General features: G+C 35.5%; 1 protein-coding gene across 4 annotated transcripts; it reads right to left on the minus strand.

Moving 5' to 3' along the window:
• Positions 1-1,145: 1,145 nt before the first annotated feature.
• KLHL24 (kelch like family member 24) lies at positions 1,146-16,594 on the minus strand. Of its 4 annotated transcripts, none has more exons than XM_039357049.1 (8): positions 16,438-16,594; positions 13,801-14,010; positions 11,117-12,095; positions 10,173-10,357; positions 9,360-9,478; positions 8,533-8,721; positions 6,520-6,708; positions 1,146-5,892 (listed from the first exon to the last, which is right to left on the minus strand). In XM_039357049.1, the coding sequence occupies exons 3-8, from the start codon at positions 12,034-12,036 to the stop codon at positions 5,695-5,697; spliced, it is 1,800 nt and encodes a 599-aa protein (XP_039212983.1). In that variant the 5' UTR covers positions 12,037-12,095; positions 13,801-14,010; positions 16,438-16,594; the 3' UTR covers positions 1,146-5,694. The 4 variants fall into 4 exon arrangements, with proteins under 4 accessions (XP_039212983.1, XP_039212985.1, XP_039212984.1 ...); XM_039357051.1 differs by lacking the exon at positions 16,438-16,594 and adding an exon at positions 14,968-15,379; XM_039357050.1 differs by lacking the exon at positions 16,438-16,594 and adding an exon at positions 14,928-15,379.
• Between the last annotated feature and the right edge of the window lie 1,648 nt (positions 16,595-18,242).

An 18,242-nucleotide genomic window follows, 5' to 3' on the forward strand; every position in this document is an offset into this window, starting at 1 on the left:
ACCCTCACATATTGCTTCAACCCATAGTAGCTTTAAAAAGAATAATTTATAAGCAATCATCAAAAAAAATCACACATACTTATAAATACATACACATAACATTAAAATACCTACTGATACACTCCAGTATTATAATGCAAGCTAAAAAAATAAACAGAATTCAATAAAAGACAACAGTATCATTATAAAGCATATTGGTAAGTACAGTAAAAATGACCAAATCATTAGAATTACTGTCCCTAGTTCAGTGTTTTGTGGTATAACTGAAGATTTCACCCAGTAAGCTTCATATGAGGTTAGCTGCCATCTAACCTGTAGTATTTCTCTAAATATTCACAAAAGTTGAGAAGAGGAAAAAAAAGTGGGTATTTTTGTTTCATTTTTCAGCTAAATCCTTCTATAACAGGAAATTTATAAAGGACAAATTTTGTATCAGAAAAAGTGAAACTTAGCTTGGTCTATCTTCATGTAACTCAGGATGGTTAACTCCCTCTTGTAAATTTTCCATGATTTTTAAACATGATAGGATACGTGATGATGCAGTGAAATAGAATATGCTATAATAGAGATGGGTGGTTTTCCAAGAATTGGAGATTACTGTACTCTTCCTTGGCCAGATACAAGATTCCCTGAGGATCTCATAGGAAGTGACAGATTTCTGCTCATTTGGGTAGATTAAAGATATAAATACAATTTAACTCCTAGAGCAGCGGTTCTCAACCTATGGGTCGCGACCCCATTTGGGGTCGATCGACCATTTTTCGGGGGTCGCCAAAGGCGGCGATCCGCTATTTTTCACGGCGCCGTGCACGCGTGCCGCACATGGGGGGGCTGTGCACACGCGCCGCGCATGGGGGTGGCGCCGCGCACCGCACATGGCCCCCCGCGCACGCGTGCCACGCATGGGGGCCGCACCGCGCACGCACGCCACGCATGGGGGCGGCCTCACGCACGCGCGTCACGCATGGGGGGTGCTGCGCATGCGCACCGCGCATGGGGCCGTCGCGCATGCGCACCGCGCATGCGCAGAACGTTTGTGTGATGGGGGTCGCCGTCACACAAACGTTGAGAAGCACTGTCCTAGAGACCTTCTGCTTCCACTTCTAATAGTATTTCAAAACAAAACAAAACAAAAATCATGCTGTCAACAGTCAGATTTGTTGGGCTTTTGAAAATGGGATGTTGAAGTGTCACATGAGACATGTATGTTGTTCAGCCCTGTGCTAAATTTTCAGGAACATACTCATATAGGTGCAATCTTTTAAGAACTAGGTAGCAGTGTAATTAAAAGTATTTCCAGGATTGCATAAGAACCAAATAACTTCAGCCACATAATTCAGTGACCAATACATTTTCTGAGTAAATATTCAGCTACTTTTAAAACCGTGGTTCTCAACCTTTCTAATGCCGTGACCCCATAATACAGTTCCCCATGTTGTGGTGACCCCCAAGTGGGTGTGCCCACCAATAAGAGGGAGTAGGACAGCTAGGGAAAAGGGAAAAAATGGCAGACAACGTGGGTTGGCGACCCCCATGAAATGGTCGTTCGACCCCAAATGGGGTCCCGATCCACAGGTTGAGAACCACTGTTTTAAAATTTCACATGCAAATTGTTTTGTTTAGTATTAGCATGCTGCTGCCTGGATTCCAACCATTTTGGAATCCTTCACAAATGAAAGATTTTCATTAACAAAGATCAAGCAATCTGTGAAGGATAGAAGGTCGATTTCTACAGTGAGTATTTTTTTTTTTTCACACAGGAAAACTGCAATTAGCAGCAGATTCTTAATACCAAATGTGGAAATAAGTAAAAATAAATCATTTGTGCACCTCATATGTTTTGTGAGGCATATACATTGCCTGGACATCCTGAAATATATATTAAACATGCACACTTGTTATCTATTGAATTACTACTGTGTACATTCATTCTCTGCATTTGATACAACCATTTGTTTCAATTTTAATGTAAACAGAAAAAAAGCCTGTCAGAATCACAAGCAGGTTGCTGTTCCACAACTATAAAAGGCCAAGTGCAGAGTATTACAGAATAGTACAGTTTTAAATACATATTAAATATGCATCTTAGAAATAGTAACAAAACATTTTTATTTACAATAGAAAGCACACAAAAACTGCAAGATCAAGATTAGTTGCTGGTTTGCAATTATTCAACCTACAAAAACTTAGTATACATTAGACATTAACAATGGTTCCTATTTACAAAAATTGGAACTTTGTGAAAATAATTCTAGGTATATTTTAATAAAAGTCATCTGCTCCCCCCCCCCAGAATAGTTGCATAGACTTTTTAAATATAACATCAGGCATAAATTTATTGAGAGATTACTTTATCATATTCTACTTTTTTATTACATTGTTCACTTTTTACACATGGTAGAATTATATAAAGGAATGAAAAGGCCAAAGGAAAATGCTTTCTTTTTCAAAAAATGAGATAAGTTAGCAGGATGTCTGATTAAGAATACAGATTCCACAACTCTGATGAAGTAACATGGCAAGATTTTGCAAAGCATTTGGGACAAATGCATAATAAATCATTGGTCTGCATGGATTAGGCCCTTTCAAAGCATTCAGTCGTCTATGTCTTCCAGAGAGATTGCACATCGCATCCCAGCTGCCTTGAGTGTGCATGTTACATACCCAGATACTTCAACTGGGACTTACTAACAAAACAAAGTATACACAAATGGAAATGGCTTTTGAAACAATGACTTGCAAAAGGATGCTTTAAGGTTATGAAAAGGTGTTTCCCTTGAGCTACTGAGTTTTTAAGAGAATGGCCTTATAAATGCTGTGCTACAAAAGTACAGCTATATATGGGCCTTGTAGATACAAGTCTAAGGTGCTGACAACTGTAATCAAACAATGGGCAACTGTTAGCATCAAAATGTATGCCAGTGACTGTAGTTATAGGAAAAAAATCCAGCATATTACAATAAAACCAAGTAAACTATAGATTATATACCTGTAATGATTCTTACTGAAATATGTAAATATCTATAAGGTAATTTTTTTCCCCCTGCTATGCCCCTTCGAATTGGATTGAGTGGATTTAAGTATAACAGTAAGCATGCAAAATTAAAATAGAAATAACCAAAATGTAAAATAGGGCAAATTTCCTATAGATGGCAAGCAAGATTTATTTGGCACAATCTATCAAGCTGTATAAACAAGTGACATGCATTGACATTTTCAAACAGATATTTGCAACTTGGTTCATTCAGAACTATAAACAGGAATTTCCTGAAGTTAATTATGATCAAATACGACCCAACAGTAGTTGCAAGGAGGTTTTAAGGAAAAAAAATATCATCACTATAGCTGAAAATAAGCAAGCAAACATACCAAGTAGAGGTATACATACCATTACCATACCGTATCTAGGTATACCTTGTTTTTAAATGGAACTTTTCCAAAATAGTTGCCAAGAAAAAAAGATACTGTTAAGTCCAATTGGTTAAGTCCAGTTGGTTCAGCCATTTGTGTACTTTGTACATTCAAAATAGGATTTTAACAAAAATTTTAACAAAAATCTCCTGCCAAGTGATATATTTCATGCAAAAGTAGTGAATGTGATGGTCAAGGGACACACTAAAATGGATTTTGTAGGATAAAGGAATAAAGATTACAAAACAGGACATATGTGGACAAGAGGATGTTTTTAAGGGAATTCATGGAGTTCCCAATTTTTAACTTTGACAGGACTTGCTATAGAAAACTCGATAGTTTTTGTTTGCTATTGCTCTTGAAATGGCAGGAAAAATTATTGTCAGTTTTCAGAAACAGTGGCCACAGTTTTGTGGGCTGCAAAAGGAGATTCAAAGGCAACAGGTTGCCTAGCTCTCCCTTAATGTATTTTTATGTTATTGGTGAAATGGAGTGCATTTCTTTTCACTAACAGAATAGCTTCCCAATGAAATCAAGAGGGGAAACAACCCCTTTGATTTCAATAAAAATCTATTTTTGTTTCACTGCTGGAGCAAAACGACTTAACTGGATTGCTCTAGTCACAGAAACCAAACTCATTTAACTGTTAATTCATATATTACTGAAAAATTACATGTATAATCTATTGCACATCAGCACAAATGCTTCCAATAATAGAAGTACTGTATAGTCAATGCTAAAAATATTTAAAGGTACCTACTGCAAACACACAAATAGAAAAGAAAGCACTTAGTAAATAATTGATTTTGAGCCATATCCTCGTTAAAACAAAAGTTTGATGAATTCCAAGTACCAGAAACGTCACATAGTACATAACTGCTTGAAAATCCACTAAAACTCTTTAATCAGGCATATTTTTAAGGGAAACTTGCTTCACTCAGTTTCTGATAAGGTTAAATGTGGGAGACTAAGGCTTATAGTCTAGTTAAACAACTGTATGAACATGAACAACAGATGTAAAAATGGAGCATGGAAAAAGAATATACATAACTTACCTATGCGAGAATGTCCAAGGAAAATTCGTAATATTCACAGCAGTGTAATAATTATGTGGAAAATATTCAAGAAGGAAACAATGATGTACAAAATAGCATAATGAATTTTCCTTGTAAAATATGTTCTTGTACTATCATACAACTACTGATCACAGTAATATGCAACACAAAAGTGCTGGCGACATGTATACTTATCATTTTCACATCTAGAAACCATGTTTTAATATGCATTTTCTAGACTAAAATATGCCAATTTTTTTCAAGTTGTACAGGGTATGCTACAGAAAAAAAAGCAATTCAGAAAATGATCCATGTCACAGAGAGATGCTACCTGGAAAAATATTAATAACAGCTACATGGCAGATGCTTTCATTCTTTAATAGAAGATAATGATTAATCAACTGCTTGTTCATTGGTTTTACTGTATCTTAAGCAAAAGCTCCTTATTATTGAATTTTTTGAAATCTAAAGTTGTTATTTAACAATTTGGGAACAATACTGAAGCCCAACATAGTGAGTGGCAGAGTTTAATTCTAATTATTGCTTCTTTGGGCTTCTGATGGACAGCTATGATGTATTTCAAATGGAAATTCTGAAGATTTAAAAACTAACTAAGCAAATAACTAAGTAAGTAACTAAGATGTTTTAAGGTCTCATTTAGAAGTAAAATGAAAAGTAATCACATACTAACAAAAATGAAACTCCCCTTTAACTGAGTGATTCTACATACAGATGGACCTAAATATTTTTAATATGCTTTCTGATGAAAAATCTTTCATGATGATACAAGACAACATAGACTTATATTATTTTCATATATTTTAAACATTATTCTAACAGTGGCTCTATAAATTCAATTAATGAAAGAAAATAAAAGGCAAATATTACTTAAACCATTTACACATATATAAACTCAGTTTTTCACATTGACTTATCACAGTACTTGTCACATTAAAATATGAAAAATACAGGTGAAACTATTTGAAATAAACTTGAAAAAATACAATATGGACATGAGTATGATCTATTTAATAACATCAACTGTAAATGATTTCAGAAGAAGTTAAAAATCGTAACTATGGGAAATATTTAACAATCAAGTCTGATTACATTTCAGACTTTAAACACAACAGTGTTTCTTTCCATATGACACTTTGGAAAAGGCTGCTTTCCTGTTCTTAAAATGAATCCTAAAAATCCTGGCAATAATATGAGCCTAATTTCTTACTCAAAAATTCTTCTTATCGTTGTATCTGTGAATAGTCACACAGCCATGGTATGATACTGGTCTGGGCATGGCAGCTACTCCTGTAATGATGCTTGTTGCAGGGTCATAACAAAGAATAGTATCTGTGGCTTCTCCATTTTCTCTTCTCCCACCAAGGATATAGATTTTTCCATTACAGACAGACATGCCACAGTTTTCCTGATCATCAGATCAAAAAGAGAAAGAGTGAAATTATGTTAAAATAATTGCTTTGCTAGAAATATACTAAATCATTCTTTTATAGATCTCTTTTCTTAAGCTTAGGCTTGGTATATTCCCTGTCAATAAACTTTTGTATCATGCTTTCTGCCTCTTATAGATATTAATATGGGCAAATTCTAAATCAATCGATTTTTTAATGAAAACCATCAAATATCAAGCTCAGTCCAGAGATGGTTTCTGCAAACTTCCAGCATAGTACCATCATAAAACTTTCCAGATATTTCAGTTATTCTTATGCTGAATTATACCTTTAAGCAAAACTGTTTTGTACCCTCCAAATATATTGGACTTCCATAATTTCCCATCGAAATTATGATGCTAGCCAATAAATTCAGTATATTTGGAGACCTAAATTGGAAAAACTTGCTTACTTCTTTAAGTACAGCATGATGGCAAAATTCACTTTGCCCTATGGAATAAAAGCCCAATGCTCCAGTATCAATTTCATGAAAAGCAAACATGTATCACAAAAATAAAAAGCTTTCCTAATTTTGCACTTAATCATTTTATGTTAACATATCTTTATTTGTAGATATGAGCATTTTTTTAGCCCTTAGTTGTTACCTGTCTGCTAAACGTGTTCTGCACATGCATCCAATAATCTTCAACTGGATCATAGCAATATATCACTTTTGTGAGTCCTCCAGCAACATAAATGAGATTGTTTAATGATACAGCTGTAATACATCTCTTCGCAATGGGAATTGTTGCACGGAGGAGCCAAGAATTAGTATCAGGATCATATGACTGAACCTTAAGAGAAGGAAATACATGTTAATTTTTAGCACCTCTTCTGTATATTATATAGTACTTATAAATTCTGCTTCCTTTGATTCTTAACATCATTCACTAAGTATTGCAATAAATAATGAGCAAATCAAAGATTATCCTTCATTTACCATAAGAATTATAAAATTTGCATACTTTCTTTTTGGCTTAGTTAGCAAGTATAATTGTTTAAAAATAAAAGATGTACTTGAATGTCTTGAGGAATCACAGTTTATCCTGAGAAAAATAAGACTTGCCTTTCCCTGGGTTCGTATATGTGCCCTCTCACTTTCTCTAGCAAGCTTGTTTTTAAATTCTTTGCTATTCAGTGTGTTATCTGGATCCAACATAGTTAAAAATATGGTTTAAAATACATTTTAAAATATAAACTTGAAAGCAAGTCAGTTTCACCATATGATAATAGTTTCCTTAATATGTGAAATTCTGAAAAGAAAATATTCTGGCCTGCAGACTCTGTAAGCCATTAAACTTTCTAATCTGGAACTACTGAATCTTGACCAAATTGAGGAATCTCTCTCTCTTTGGTTATGTATAAGTAGTGAAAACTATTTGTTGCAGAGAAATCATCACTTTCAGGCTTTGTTATCACTTATACTGAACCACAGCATAAATCCTGCACAGTCATGATGCTGCCTTTACCTAATCTTCACCTAAGAGTAAAATAGGCTCAAGTTGTCCTCAGTTGTACTCCTGTTAAAAAAAATCCCCTTAAACCAACAACATTTAATGACAGTTGCAAAATGTGTAAAATGTATTATTTCACATAATGGTTCAAAAATAAGTCAAGCAATCAGTAATACATTGAATCAGAGAAGTAGCAATTGGCTTTATGAATCTCTCTGGACAAGGAAACTTAAGATGTGCTCCAGACAGCTGTTCCCTGGGAGGAGACTGCAAGATAGCAGGCTCTTGAGGTTTTAGAGCTCTGGGACATGAGGGAGTAGCCATCGTGCTCAAACCACAGTCCATTGTCTTTAAAAGGACACTGGCTTTGCATATTTATTTTTTAATCACTTTCAGAAATTATTTGTTAACTGCTTTTCAGTTAAAAACCTTTGGATTGGCAAGTTTGACAGCATTGGGTGAGTGTCCCTTCAATTTCATCAAAACAAAATTTTAGCTACAAGTTTAAAATTTAAAACATTTTTTGAATAAATAACCAATAAACATGATGATTAAAATTTTGATTTTAGAAAGTTACCAACAGACCAGGGGTTCAGATAAATTTGAAATAAGAGTTAGGAATTTATTATAAAGAATCCTTCCTGTGGGACAATGCTTTTATTTATTTTTTAAAGTAAGATTTTAAAATGTGGACACTAAAGGTAATTAAACATTATAATTAAAAAAAAACAGACTTGATTTACATTTACAGAATGGAGCAGAATAGTCTAACTGATATTATTTTGAAAAATGGGCTCAGAAGTTAATATTAAATGTGTTATCAGAGACATGTGACTCTATGGAGGGACTGAGTAAAAGACGAGACTGAAACTGAGTTGGAGGTGTCTTTTCCATTCTTGACATGGAAAAAGATGTGACATTCCACACACAAAAGAAATGACTGATGTTTAATAATTAAAATGGATATGCAAATAATAAACCAAGAGAGTAACCTGGATAATTTTCTTATATTGGATTTATAAAACATGCTTGTTAAAAGTTTTGAAGAATTTTGCGAGAAAGGACAAAATAGGTATATGTGTATGTGTGCTTTCATTCTTTAATAGAAGACAATATATTTTTTAAATATTACTAATGTGAGAAAAGTTAATTCAAATACCAAACCTTATCAGAGCATGTGTTATCATCTGGACCTCCACCAATCACAAACAGTTTGCCCACACAACTGGTAACTGCTGGAGAACTGACAGCTTCTTTAAGTGAAGCTACCTCTGTCCATCGATTGGAAAAAGAGTCATAACACTCCACACTACTCAGCCGATTTTGCCCATCATATCCTCCAACCACATACACCTGTTGGAATATGTAGAAAATGTTATCCTCATGTGTTTGTCTTCTAATTTTTTTAGTGACAGAAATGCCAAGTTACACAAAACCTGAAAGGATATTCGTAATGCCTATCTTACTCCTACTTCATCATGCAACACTTCACATGACCAAATTCTCTTCAACTCAGACTATATCAAATATTGTGTAGCAGCAGAAAATAGAAAACATGAAGCACAAACATATCCCATATTTATAACTTGCTATCTTGACGTTATTCAATATGTTGATTTATTTCATTATCTTTAACAGTATTTTCTGTTTCTGTCCTTTGGCTATAAAAAGTATGTATGTGTTTGTCTCTCTCTCTCTCTCTCTCTCTCTCTCTCTCTCTCTCTCTCTCTCTCTCTCTCTCTGTGTGTGTGTGTGTATCATAATAAGATATAAGAAAGGCTGCTTGCTAAATAAAAGTGACATTAAGAAACCCATTTTCAACAGCAACTTTGCATCAAATGTAATGTATACAGTATATCCACAAACCAGATTAAAATGACATATTTCAACACCAAACCTCATCTTTAAGACAGAGAATTCAATGTGATTTTGTGTTAGTGTTTTATTGCAACCGTATTTAAGAAATTAAGTATCTAATAAAGATCTCTTACCTTACCAAGGAGGACAGCCATTTTATGGCGCCATCTCCCTTTATTTAGAGAAGCAACTCTGATCCAAATGTTAAGTTGAGAATTATAAATCCATACATCACGGCTGTTGATTCTTCCACCTTATTGAAAAACAGAACTGGTTATTATTAGATAAACACTGTCACTATTGGGCTTCACTGTGGAAAATGCATTACTATGTTGCAGGGAGAAGTATATAAAATGTTTTTCTGAGTTTGAAATGTTTGAAGTTTGAAATGCTCTGTTATGAATCTGAAAAGGTTCTTTCAAGCTAGATATGTTGCTTTGACCATTTTGGAAGTGTTTAGGTTCAGAAAGCTTAAAACATCTGTTTTGAATACAAAATGCTGCCAGTTTTCAAAATGACTACCTCAAATTCAAACTGTTTCAATGTGAAATGTTTTGTAAACCTCTAGTTTATACTGCTAAAGATTAAATGCAGAACAATCATATACCTTCAAAACTTCTTGACCACAAAATAACGGATATAAAACTCTTCTAATCAAAGAACATTTTCTGGAATAATATTTCAGTGGAAACCAGATCAAATATACAGGTTGAACATGGAAGTTGAACATTCCTTATATTTGAAATCAACATATATAAATGAAGAAGACTTTTCAGAGTTATTCAGAAATGGATACATAAATCACCTCTATGTTCACTTTATTGAGCTACTCTCCAATGCACAAAGAGGTAGTAAAATAGGTATTAAAAAAGATATGTTCTTTAAAATAGCAGTAATTTTTCTACGGTATTATATCTCCCTCCCCCCAAATAATATAAAATTATTACCTGAAACAAGGATGTCATTCCTCAAAGCACAAACTGCATACTCAGATTTTGTAAATTCTGGTAATTTTGCCAGGGATTTCCACTCTCCTGTCATTGGGTCATAACATTCTGTATATGGCAAATTAAATCCCCCAACACGCTCACAACCTCCAACAACAACTATAACTTCAGAGTAGCCAGTTGATCTATAAACACAAAATATATTTATACTTTAAATACTTTAACATTTTAGCAACAGTACCTAAAATTGACTGAAGCGCTACATTTCAAAAAAAGATCTCAAGTCTTGCCTACTAAAATAAACATTTGGAAAAATTCTCACTTTAACCAAGTAGTGAGGCAAGAAAAACTCTTCCTAATCAACATACACATTTGAAAACATTGTTAAGCAACCTGATGATTTCCAGATATACCTTTACTGACTGATAGTACTGGCTCAGGTCACAAGTAAACAATTAGACAGAATGAATTTAAGTCAGTATATGAATGAGAATAGAATTGAGCAACCAAGCACCATCTAAGCTTGTACTCTCTAGGTTTTTTTGGACTGTGGTTCGCATAGGACAGGGGTAGGCAACCTTGGCTCTTTTATGACTCGTGGACTTCAACCCCCAGAATTCCTGAGCCAGCATGGCTCAGCTTGGAAACCTTTCCCTTTCCCTTCAGCATGGCTGGCTCAGGAATTCTGGAAGTTGAAGTCCACGAGTCATAAAAGAGCCAAGGTTGCCTACCCCAAGCATAGGACAACATGACCAGAAAATAGGAATCACTTAATTACTCCCTTCAGCATAGGCAGTTAAATGGTAGTGACTGAGCAGCATACACACTTGTTTTTTCCATGTGCAAATCGAACTATAAAGTTAATAGCTGAACACCCTGAATAGAAGTATAATGGAGAAATTATTCTGGAATGCAACAGACAGCTACTTGGCAGATCATCTTACCTTCGTGGTCTAGTTCTTGGAGACATCATTTCATTTCCAAGGACATGGTATCTTCTTGCTTCATGCAACAATTGGTAACATTCAGGTGAATTTTGGATCAACTGATCTACTTCCACTGTCTGAACAAAGTAGTTAGGATGTAACAAAGGCAGTCTCACATGTGTGAGAATTTCTTGTAGAACTGAGCGCCTGGATTCCACAGCCCGGTATACCCAATGCATAACTGCTTCAAACGCCATCTCCTCTTTGCTTATAACTAGTTCATCACTGCAAATGTAATCAATAAGTTCATCTTTTCCAAGTTCAAGAAATTCTTCATGCTGGGCCACATCCTCAAAATTTTGCAGTGCAAAATTTTTGCATTTTGTAAAGAGTGTTTTCAGAGAATGTGTATCAGCAAAACGTTGAATTCCTAGACAATTACAAGGATCTAACTGCTCTTCTAGGAACTTAGCACATGCATCACGCAAAACACTTATCTGAAACAGACTTGATGTTTCAAACAGGTACTGCACATTATCTGTGGTGATTTTTACCTTGCCTGTATATACATATTGTAAAAAACAATCCATGGCTTCAGCAAAAATTCCATTAATTTCTACCAACATCTCCCGACTTTCTCTGTGATCATTGCAAAACATAGCTCTGAAGTAGCTGCTGCAAGCTGAAAGAACAGCACGATGACAGGGAAATTCTCTGCCTTCAACACAGATTATTACATCTGTGAACAAGCGACTGTCACGAAATTCATTGAAGATCTGAAGTATACTTTCAGCATGGGATGATCCAGAAGAAAAGTCAAAGAACTCATGGCCTGATAAAGACTTTGGGTCCATTTCAAAAACTTTACGCTTGGTGACTGGGGATTCTTGGACCCGACTATCCCCTCTGTTCAATCTGCGCCCCAGTATAAGTACCATGGTTACATCAATTGTTTATGCAATCAAGGAGAATAGATGTGATGAATATCTTCTTGGTGCTAAAAATAGATATTTTAAAAATATTTCAGACTACTGTACAAAGACATTATTACAATAAATAAAACATCAGGTCAGCCATGCAATAAGGACTAGTGTTGCTTGGTCAAAAGGATCAAACAATGTCTCAAAAGCTAAACTCTTCTGTCTTAAAGCTATTTTGCTAAACTAACCAATCCTGATAGTTCTTTAACACAGGGATATTTTACAGAATATATTGAATGAATGAATGAATGAATACCTTTGAAGGGAGATTAAATACTATTACATGAAGAGGTGTTTTGGGGAGGGAGAATTACCTACAACTTCATCCTCATAAGCATCACTTTCACTTTAGCTATGAAAAGCTGTTTGCATATACATCTAATATACATCAAAATGAAAGATATAGAAGCAAGATGGGGATAGTTTTGTATCCAAACATCTCCATTCTCACACTGGACCCGCTATTTAAAGACACTAGTAATTTTTCTTTATAGATCTCTGGTGGGAAAACTGGGAGAAAGAAAGAGAAAGAAATCCTACAGAATTCTCTTGGAAAATATGCCTAGTTACTGACCACACTGGTCAGCATAAGCTAACAGGGCTTTAGCAATTACAAATAATTCATTTTAACTCTATTTGGTATTGTAGAAAAAATATCAACAGAATTAGTGAAGATACATGAGAAACATTTGTATTGTAATATTTGAAGATTTTCTTAAGTAGGCTGTAGTGAATTTTATGTTTATCTGTCGTTAAAACCATGACCTGAGGGAAAATAAATATGAAATAGTAATCCAGAAAATCTTAGAAGCCTATAATTGGACTGCTGATGTATTAATCATCACTGGCAGCCATCCAACAATTGAGTCAAGGTAGATAAGCATAAAGGGAAAGATCGAAAGTCTTTTCATTCAGTCCTGTCCTCTTCAACTCATGCAAACTGTATCAATTCTACTTAGGTTAACAAATATTCATTCCTTTAATTTCTGAATTATCAAAATGGAAGCTCTTTCTCAGTTTAACACTTGAACTTGAACACCACTAAAACCTTTGAATCTGAAACAAAGTGAACATGTTAGTTAGACATGGATGTTTTATTTCAGTAAACAATAAACTGAACTAGAGAGGTCTGTTTCTTTTTGGAAGACATGATAACCATTACAGTAGTAGAAATTTCATGAAGTTAAGAAAAAAAATAAAATTTATTCAAAATTTTTATATTCTAAATGTGCATAGACGGGGTTTAGACATACTGTAACATTTACCAATGATTTTTAAAACTATGGTTATTGAATAGACTACTGGGCTAACAAAACAAAGTACCTATTTATTATGTTAAAATGATGGTTGAAATAGATCAGTGTTTCTCTAGCTGTGTGTGCCACTGAAGATACCAACGTATCTGGGTAGAAGATGACTTCCTTTTCCAAACCAGCTGTCTTGTACCTTTCAAGTAAAAATAATACTACTCCTGAAGTCACTGTATTGATTGCCAGTAGATTTTTGGGCTTAATTCATTTTGCTGGTTGTCGCATTTAAAACCCTTCATGGCAAGCAAATCAGTTTAATGATTATGGTAGAAGGAACGTGGATAGCCTAAAGCATTTTAAATTACTTCACCACAGAGTTAAAATGATAAATCTCACTTATCAATTTCATGCCTCTTTACTTCCACTGTAGTTTTTGTGAAAATATTACTTTAAGTTGCTTGATTTTACCTACCAAATGTTGCACAGAATTAGTACAGTCCTCATATAATGATTAGGTAAATTACAGGAACCAAAGATGTTTACTTCCTTTAAGTCTGTCTAATTCTACTTCATCATATTCATCTCAAGTTAGCCCTGGAACTCTGATCCCTTCTCTCCTGGGACATAAATTTGAAATTATAACTCCTTAAGATGAAGCAACTGCATTTTCTTCTTCGTTGCTCTAAAAAAGAAAAAAAAAAAGCAAAGTCTTTTTCAAATAGAACTCTACAGTGCTAGAATTTCCCATCAGTTTCTCATCCAAACATTGAACAGGTCAATCATGAAAACTGGTATCATTATATAAAATAACAAAATAATGGATAATAATTAGTAGTGTAATATTTACTGCTTTACATTTCACTATGAGTTAAATGAAATAATTGATAGACAGTTTGGTGTAGTGGTCAAAGCATGGGGCTAGAAACTGTGAGCTCTACTCACACCTTGGGTACTAAATCAGTTAGGTGATCTTGGGCCAGTCACTTTCTCTCAATCATGGGAAAGAGGGAGGCAAATAACTTCTGAAAAACCTTGCCAAAAACCCTGCAGCTGACCCATCCAGACAGTCTCTGAGAAATAGACATGATTGAACGGAAGGGGAAAAAAATCTATGTTTTATGATGTGAAGCTTTGCTACTCTATACTATTTTGGGAAAGCAGATTAATGTTTTGTTGGTTTGCAAGAAGCCTCCAAGATTACTTTAATTCATTCCTACATAAAGTTTTATAAATCCAACTGCAACAGTTCTACTGCAATTCAATGTATTATTTGAAGAGATTTCCAAAACCAAACACCGGACATCAATCACCAGGCACTCTTTTCCTAAGAACAAGTCAAGCTCATATATGGGGTTTCCCTCTTACTATACACGGTAATGTACGTGGACCCACTTATAGTTTCGGGATGACTTCGATGCCATTAAGTTACACGTTCGTATTCGTATTTCTAAGGATCGAGGGTGTAAGGTGGCTTGATAAATGAAATTCTACGTTGTTTCCCTGAGGGCCATCTGGAAAGAGGCTCAGGTTGCCAGAGCGCTAGGGCAACTCGGTTTATAGAGACAAAACCTTTCGCGGTTACGCCAGCACCCCGCTGACCTAACAGACGAAGTTCTTAGAAACCTTAAAGGAACACTACCGCCTCGTAACTCCAAATCAGCGCCGCCAGCTGTTACACAACTGGCCTCGAGTCGAACCCGAGCAACTGCCAGGCGAGCTTGCATAAACACATCCTACAGTTCACCTTCACCCGAAGAGAGCAGGCAGCAAGACCCGCCTCCCCGCATTTTATGTCCAATTAGAGAATACAATTTTTCAAGCACGCTCACTTCTTCCTTCGTCTTCAGCTGGGGAGTGCTCCAATCAGCAGCAACCTTTGCCACCCTTTCCTTTAGTTCTCAAGATGGAGAAGGAAGCTGCAATATTTTGGGGAGGGTGAATCAACTTGGAAAAAACTCGTTTAGATTGGTACCTACTTTTCATCGTCTTTTTCTTTTCTTTTCCCTCATATAAATTATACCTAACGTCCTTAAAAAAAATGCCGTCGGCTTAAGGGTTTTTGAAGCTATTTCTGTCCTCCCCTTTGGAAAAACTGGTCTAGTCCAGTGGAGGGACCAGCCAACAGCCATTTCTCCAACCGCCTCATTGGGGGGGGGGGGGGAGAGAAATTCTACGCACCGGGATCGATCTCCCGGGAATGTGTCGATGAGCCCGGGAGAGGGGCGACTACATAGATTGTTTTTTAGGCTGTGCATTTGCCTCTAACCGTAGAAGGGTCACCAAACGGAGCTTATAGTGACTAAAGCAGTTGGGGGTAGGGGGAAACAATGGGCGAATTTCTCGATGTTCTCAGAAATAACCCAAATCTGCTGGCCAAAACTTTCTAATCGGTCCAAACAGAAATAGAAGTCCAACCACTACTTGGAAGCGAGAAAGAGGAAGGGGAAAATACAACCTGTAGTTAGTAGATCTATTTAACTTTCTTAAATACGAAAGATTCCTTAAAAAAGACGAAATCTAGCACTTTACAAGTCGCCGAAATCATTCTCGTCAACAGTGCAAATCCAGATTTACGCATTTTAAAGAAGTGGTCGAGAAGGAAAGCAAGCCGCTTTACGCGCCTCACCCGCCACCGCCGCCACGCATATTGTTTTCCCCTTCTGATGAATTCCACTTCCTTTCTGGTTGCACAAACAAAACATTCAACAGCACTAACGGTGTTCTGATTTGTGCTATGTGTCTTTTTTTCGCGCTTGCAACAGAAGAAAGAAATCACCGCTAGTATCCTTTTCTCTGGCCATATAATGGCCAGATTTTACAAAGAATCCATATACATTTTAAACTCCATTACATTGTATTTAACACGTTTTCGCGAAAAGCGAAAGGATGGGGCAATGTATGTGTGTGTGTGTGTGGGGGGGTGTTATATATTTTTTCTTATCAGACGAGTGTTAGCACTAAAATCAAGCTGTTTAAGATTAATGGCATTAGTATTATTGTTTTGTATGTGTTTCTGCTGAAACAGAAATGATCACCCGGCCCCCAATGACATATTTGGCCTCAAGGAATTCAGCTCAGTTCTCAGCAACTGTTCAGTGAAGACGTTTACCTGTCTGTCGCTTTTCCCTGGAATTAAGAGTCCCAGTAGCAAGCCTCCCGCTTCGTTCTCCTTAAGCTCGCTCGCCGCTCGCTCTTTTTGTCTTTTTCAAGTTCGAGCTCAACACTAAACAAAGAAGACCCCAAACATGTGACCTCTCAGAGTCAAAACAGATGATGTCACGTACTTACTAGCCAATCGCAGCAGGGCCGGTTGAAATATCTTGGGAGATGTAGTTCTCTAATCGAATGATTTGCGACGCAATTTCATACGACGTTGAAACAAATTTCTTTGTTTACAAGGCTGAGAGGTGCATAACTTTATTGCTGTCGAGGCAATACTGCATGATAATGTCTGTATTTGCAGACGGTGGCAGCTTTAATTTCTTAAAGTTTGTTTATATTGAACTATAAAAAATTGCAGCTCTATAAAACAAAAAAGGTAGTGATTATATAGTGAAGAAAGAAAATCTAACATAATGTAATGATTAAAATAAGTTAAACTGTCCAAAGAAGAAAACTAATTAACAGAAAAAAATTATTTGATACAGATTATACAGATGATGAAACAAAATAAATTCACTCCTTAATTTATTATTAAATCAACATCTGAGAGTTATATTGCATCTTCTCGTTAGAATAAAGAGATGTTCAAAACATAGATAAATAAGTTCTCTATTTAATAAAATTATCCTTTTTGTTGTTAAAAGAGACAAAGCTCTTCGTGAGATGACAAATTCCATATCCTTTAATATTTCTAGTACCCAATATTATATTTACACACACAGTGATTTGAAACCAAAGCAAGGCTGTAGCTGGAGAACACCAGATCTCATAAGAAACTTCAAATTTCTTACACTGACACAAAAGATTTAATGTCCATCCCTTTTTAACCATTCTTTGAGAATTAGGATTAAACCATATTGCTTTACAACTTTAATAAGCTTTTTTAATGTGTTGCATAATTATCAAGGATAGACATAATATCAGCATATAAGCACAATTTGTAATAACTGTTGAGCATTACTACATCCTTAATAGTTTGAGATTCTCTTACAAAAGAGGTTGATGTTTCAAGAACCACATTGGAGATTTATACAGATAAGAGGCATCCTTGTTCAGTGCCATGATATCAGATAATAAGCGTAGAAATAAATCAGTACCTAATAATTCTAGACAATGAATGAAGAGAGCTAGTTTTGTGCAGTAGTTAAAGCACTATAACTTGTCCAGGCAATCACCAGGAGTTAACATTGACTCAAAGGCATCAAAAGAAAACAAAAAGCAAAACTGGATGAAGACACAAAATTGTAATTCAGTAAACAAAAGAGAGTGGAAATACCTATCTTCTTAGAACCCACTTCATAAATTCGATCTGGATCAAATTGAAGTCTTCTTCAGCATCCAACAAAATTAGATCTGATTCCAATGTATCTGCTGTGATATCAAAAATATCAATCACCAAGCAAATTTGGTCAGAAGCATGTTTTTTAATAAATCCATACTGTGATGAGTGAATTATAAATCTTGTAGTTGCAGCTTGTGTGTTTTGCCTTCTGGAGCTTTTGAATCATGTGGAAAGTTTCTGCATGAGTACAAGGGATGGTTGCAGGTAAAAAACAAAGGCAAGGAAATCTCCATGCAGTCTGAGATTCAGATTGACAGTCTCCATTTGATGTAACGGCCTTGGTGAGAAAGTAGTTATTATCTCAAAGAAGCCTCAGGTCCCAAGATATAAAAAGAATGATTCACTGCTCTTCCATTCAGTAATGTTAAAGTTCAATGCTGGAGCTTGCAAAAATCTTTGACATTTAAAGA

This window comes from Crotalus tigris, unplaced genomic scaffold (assembly GCF_016545835.1).
Source record: "Crotalus tigris isolate CLP2741 ecotype Arizona unplaced genomic scaffold, ASM1654583v1 scf7180000018862.1388955, whole genome shotgun sequence".
NCBI lineage: Eukaryota > Metazoa > Chordata > Lepidosauria > Squamata > Viperidae > Crotalus > Crotalus tigris.

What these genes read in the sequence shown, in the direction of transcription:
- KLHL24 (XM_039357049.1), bottom strand. Translation starts at nt 12,036, where the DNA reads ATGGTACTTATACTGGGGCGCAGATTGAACAGAGGGGATAGTCGGGTC. An exon ending in GAATGACATCCTTGTTTCAG is followed by an intron (nt 9,479 to 10,172) that starts GTAATAATTTTA and finishes TTTTTCAATAAG; the next exon opens with GTGGAAGAATCAACAGCCGT. An exon ending in ATAACACATGCTCTGATAAG is followed by an intron (nt 6,709 to 8,532) that starts GTTTGGTATTTG and finishes CCTTCTCTTAAG; the next exon opens with GTTCAGTCATATGATCCTGA.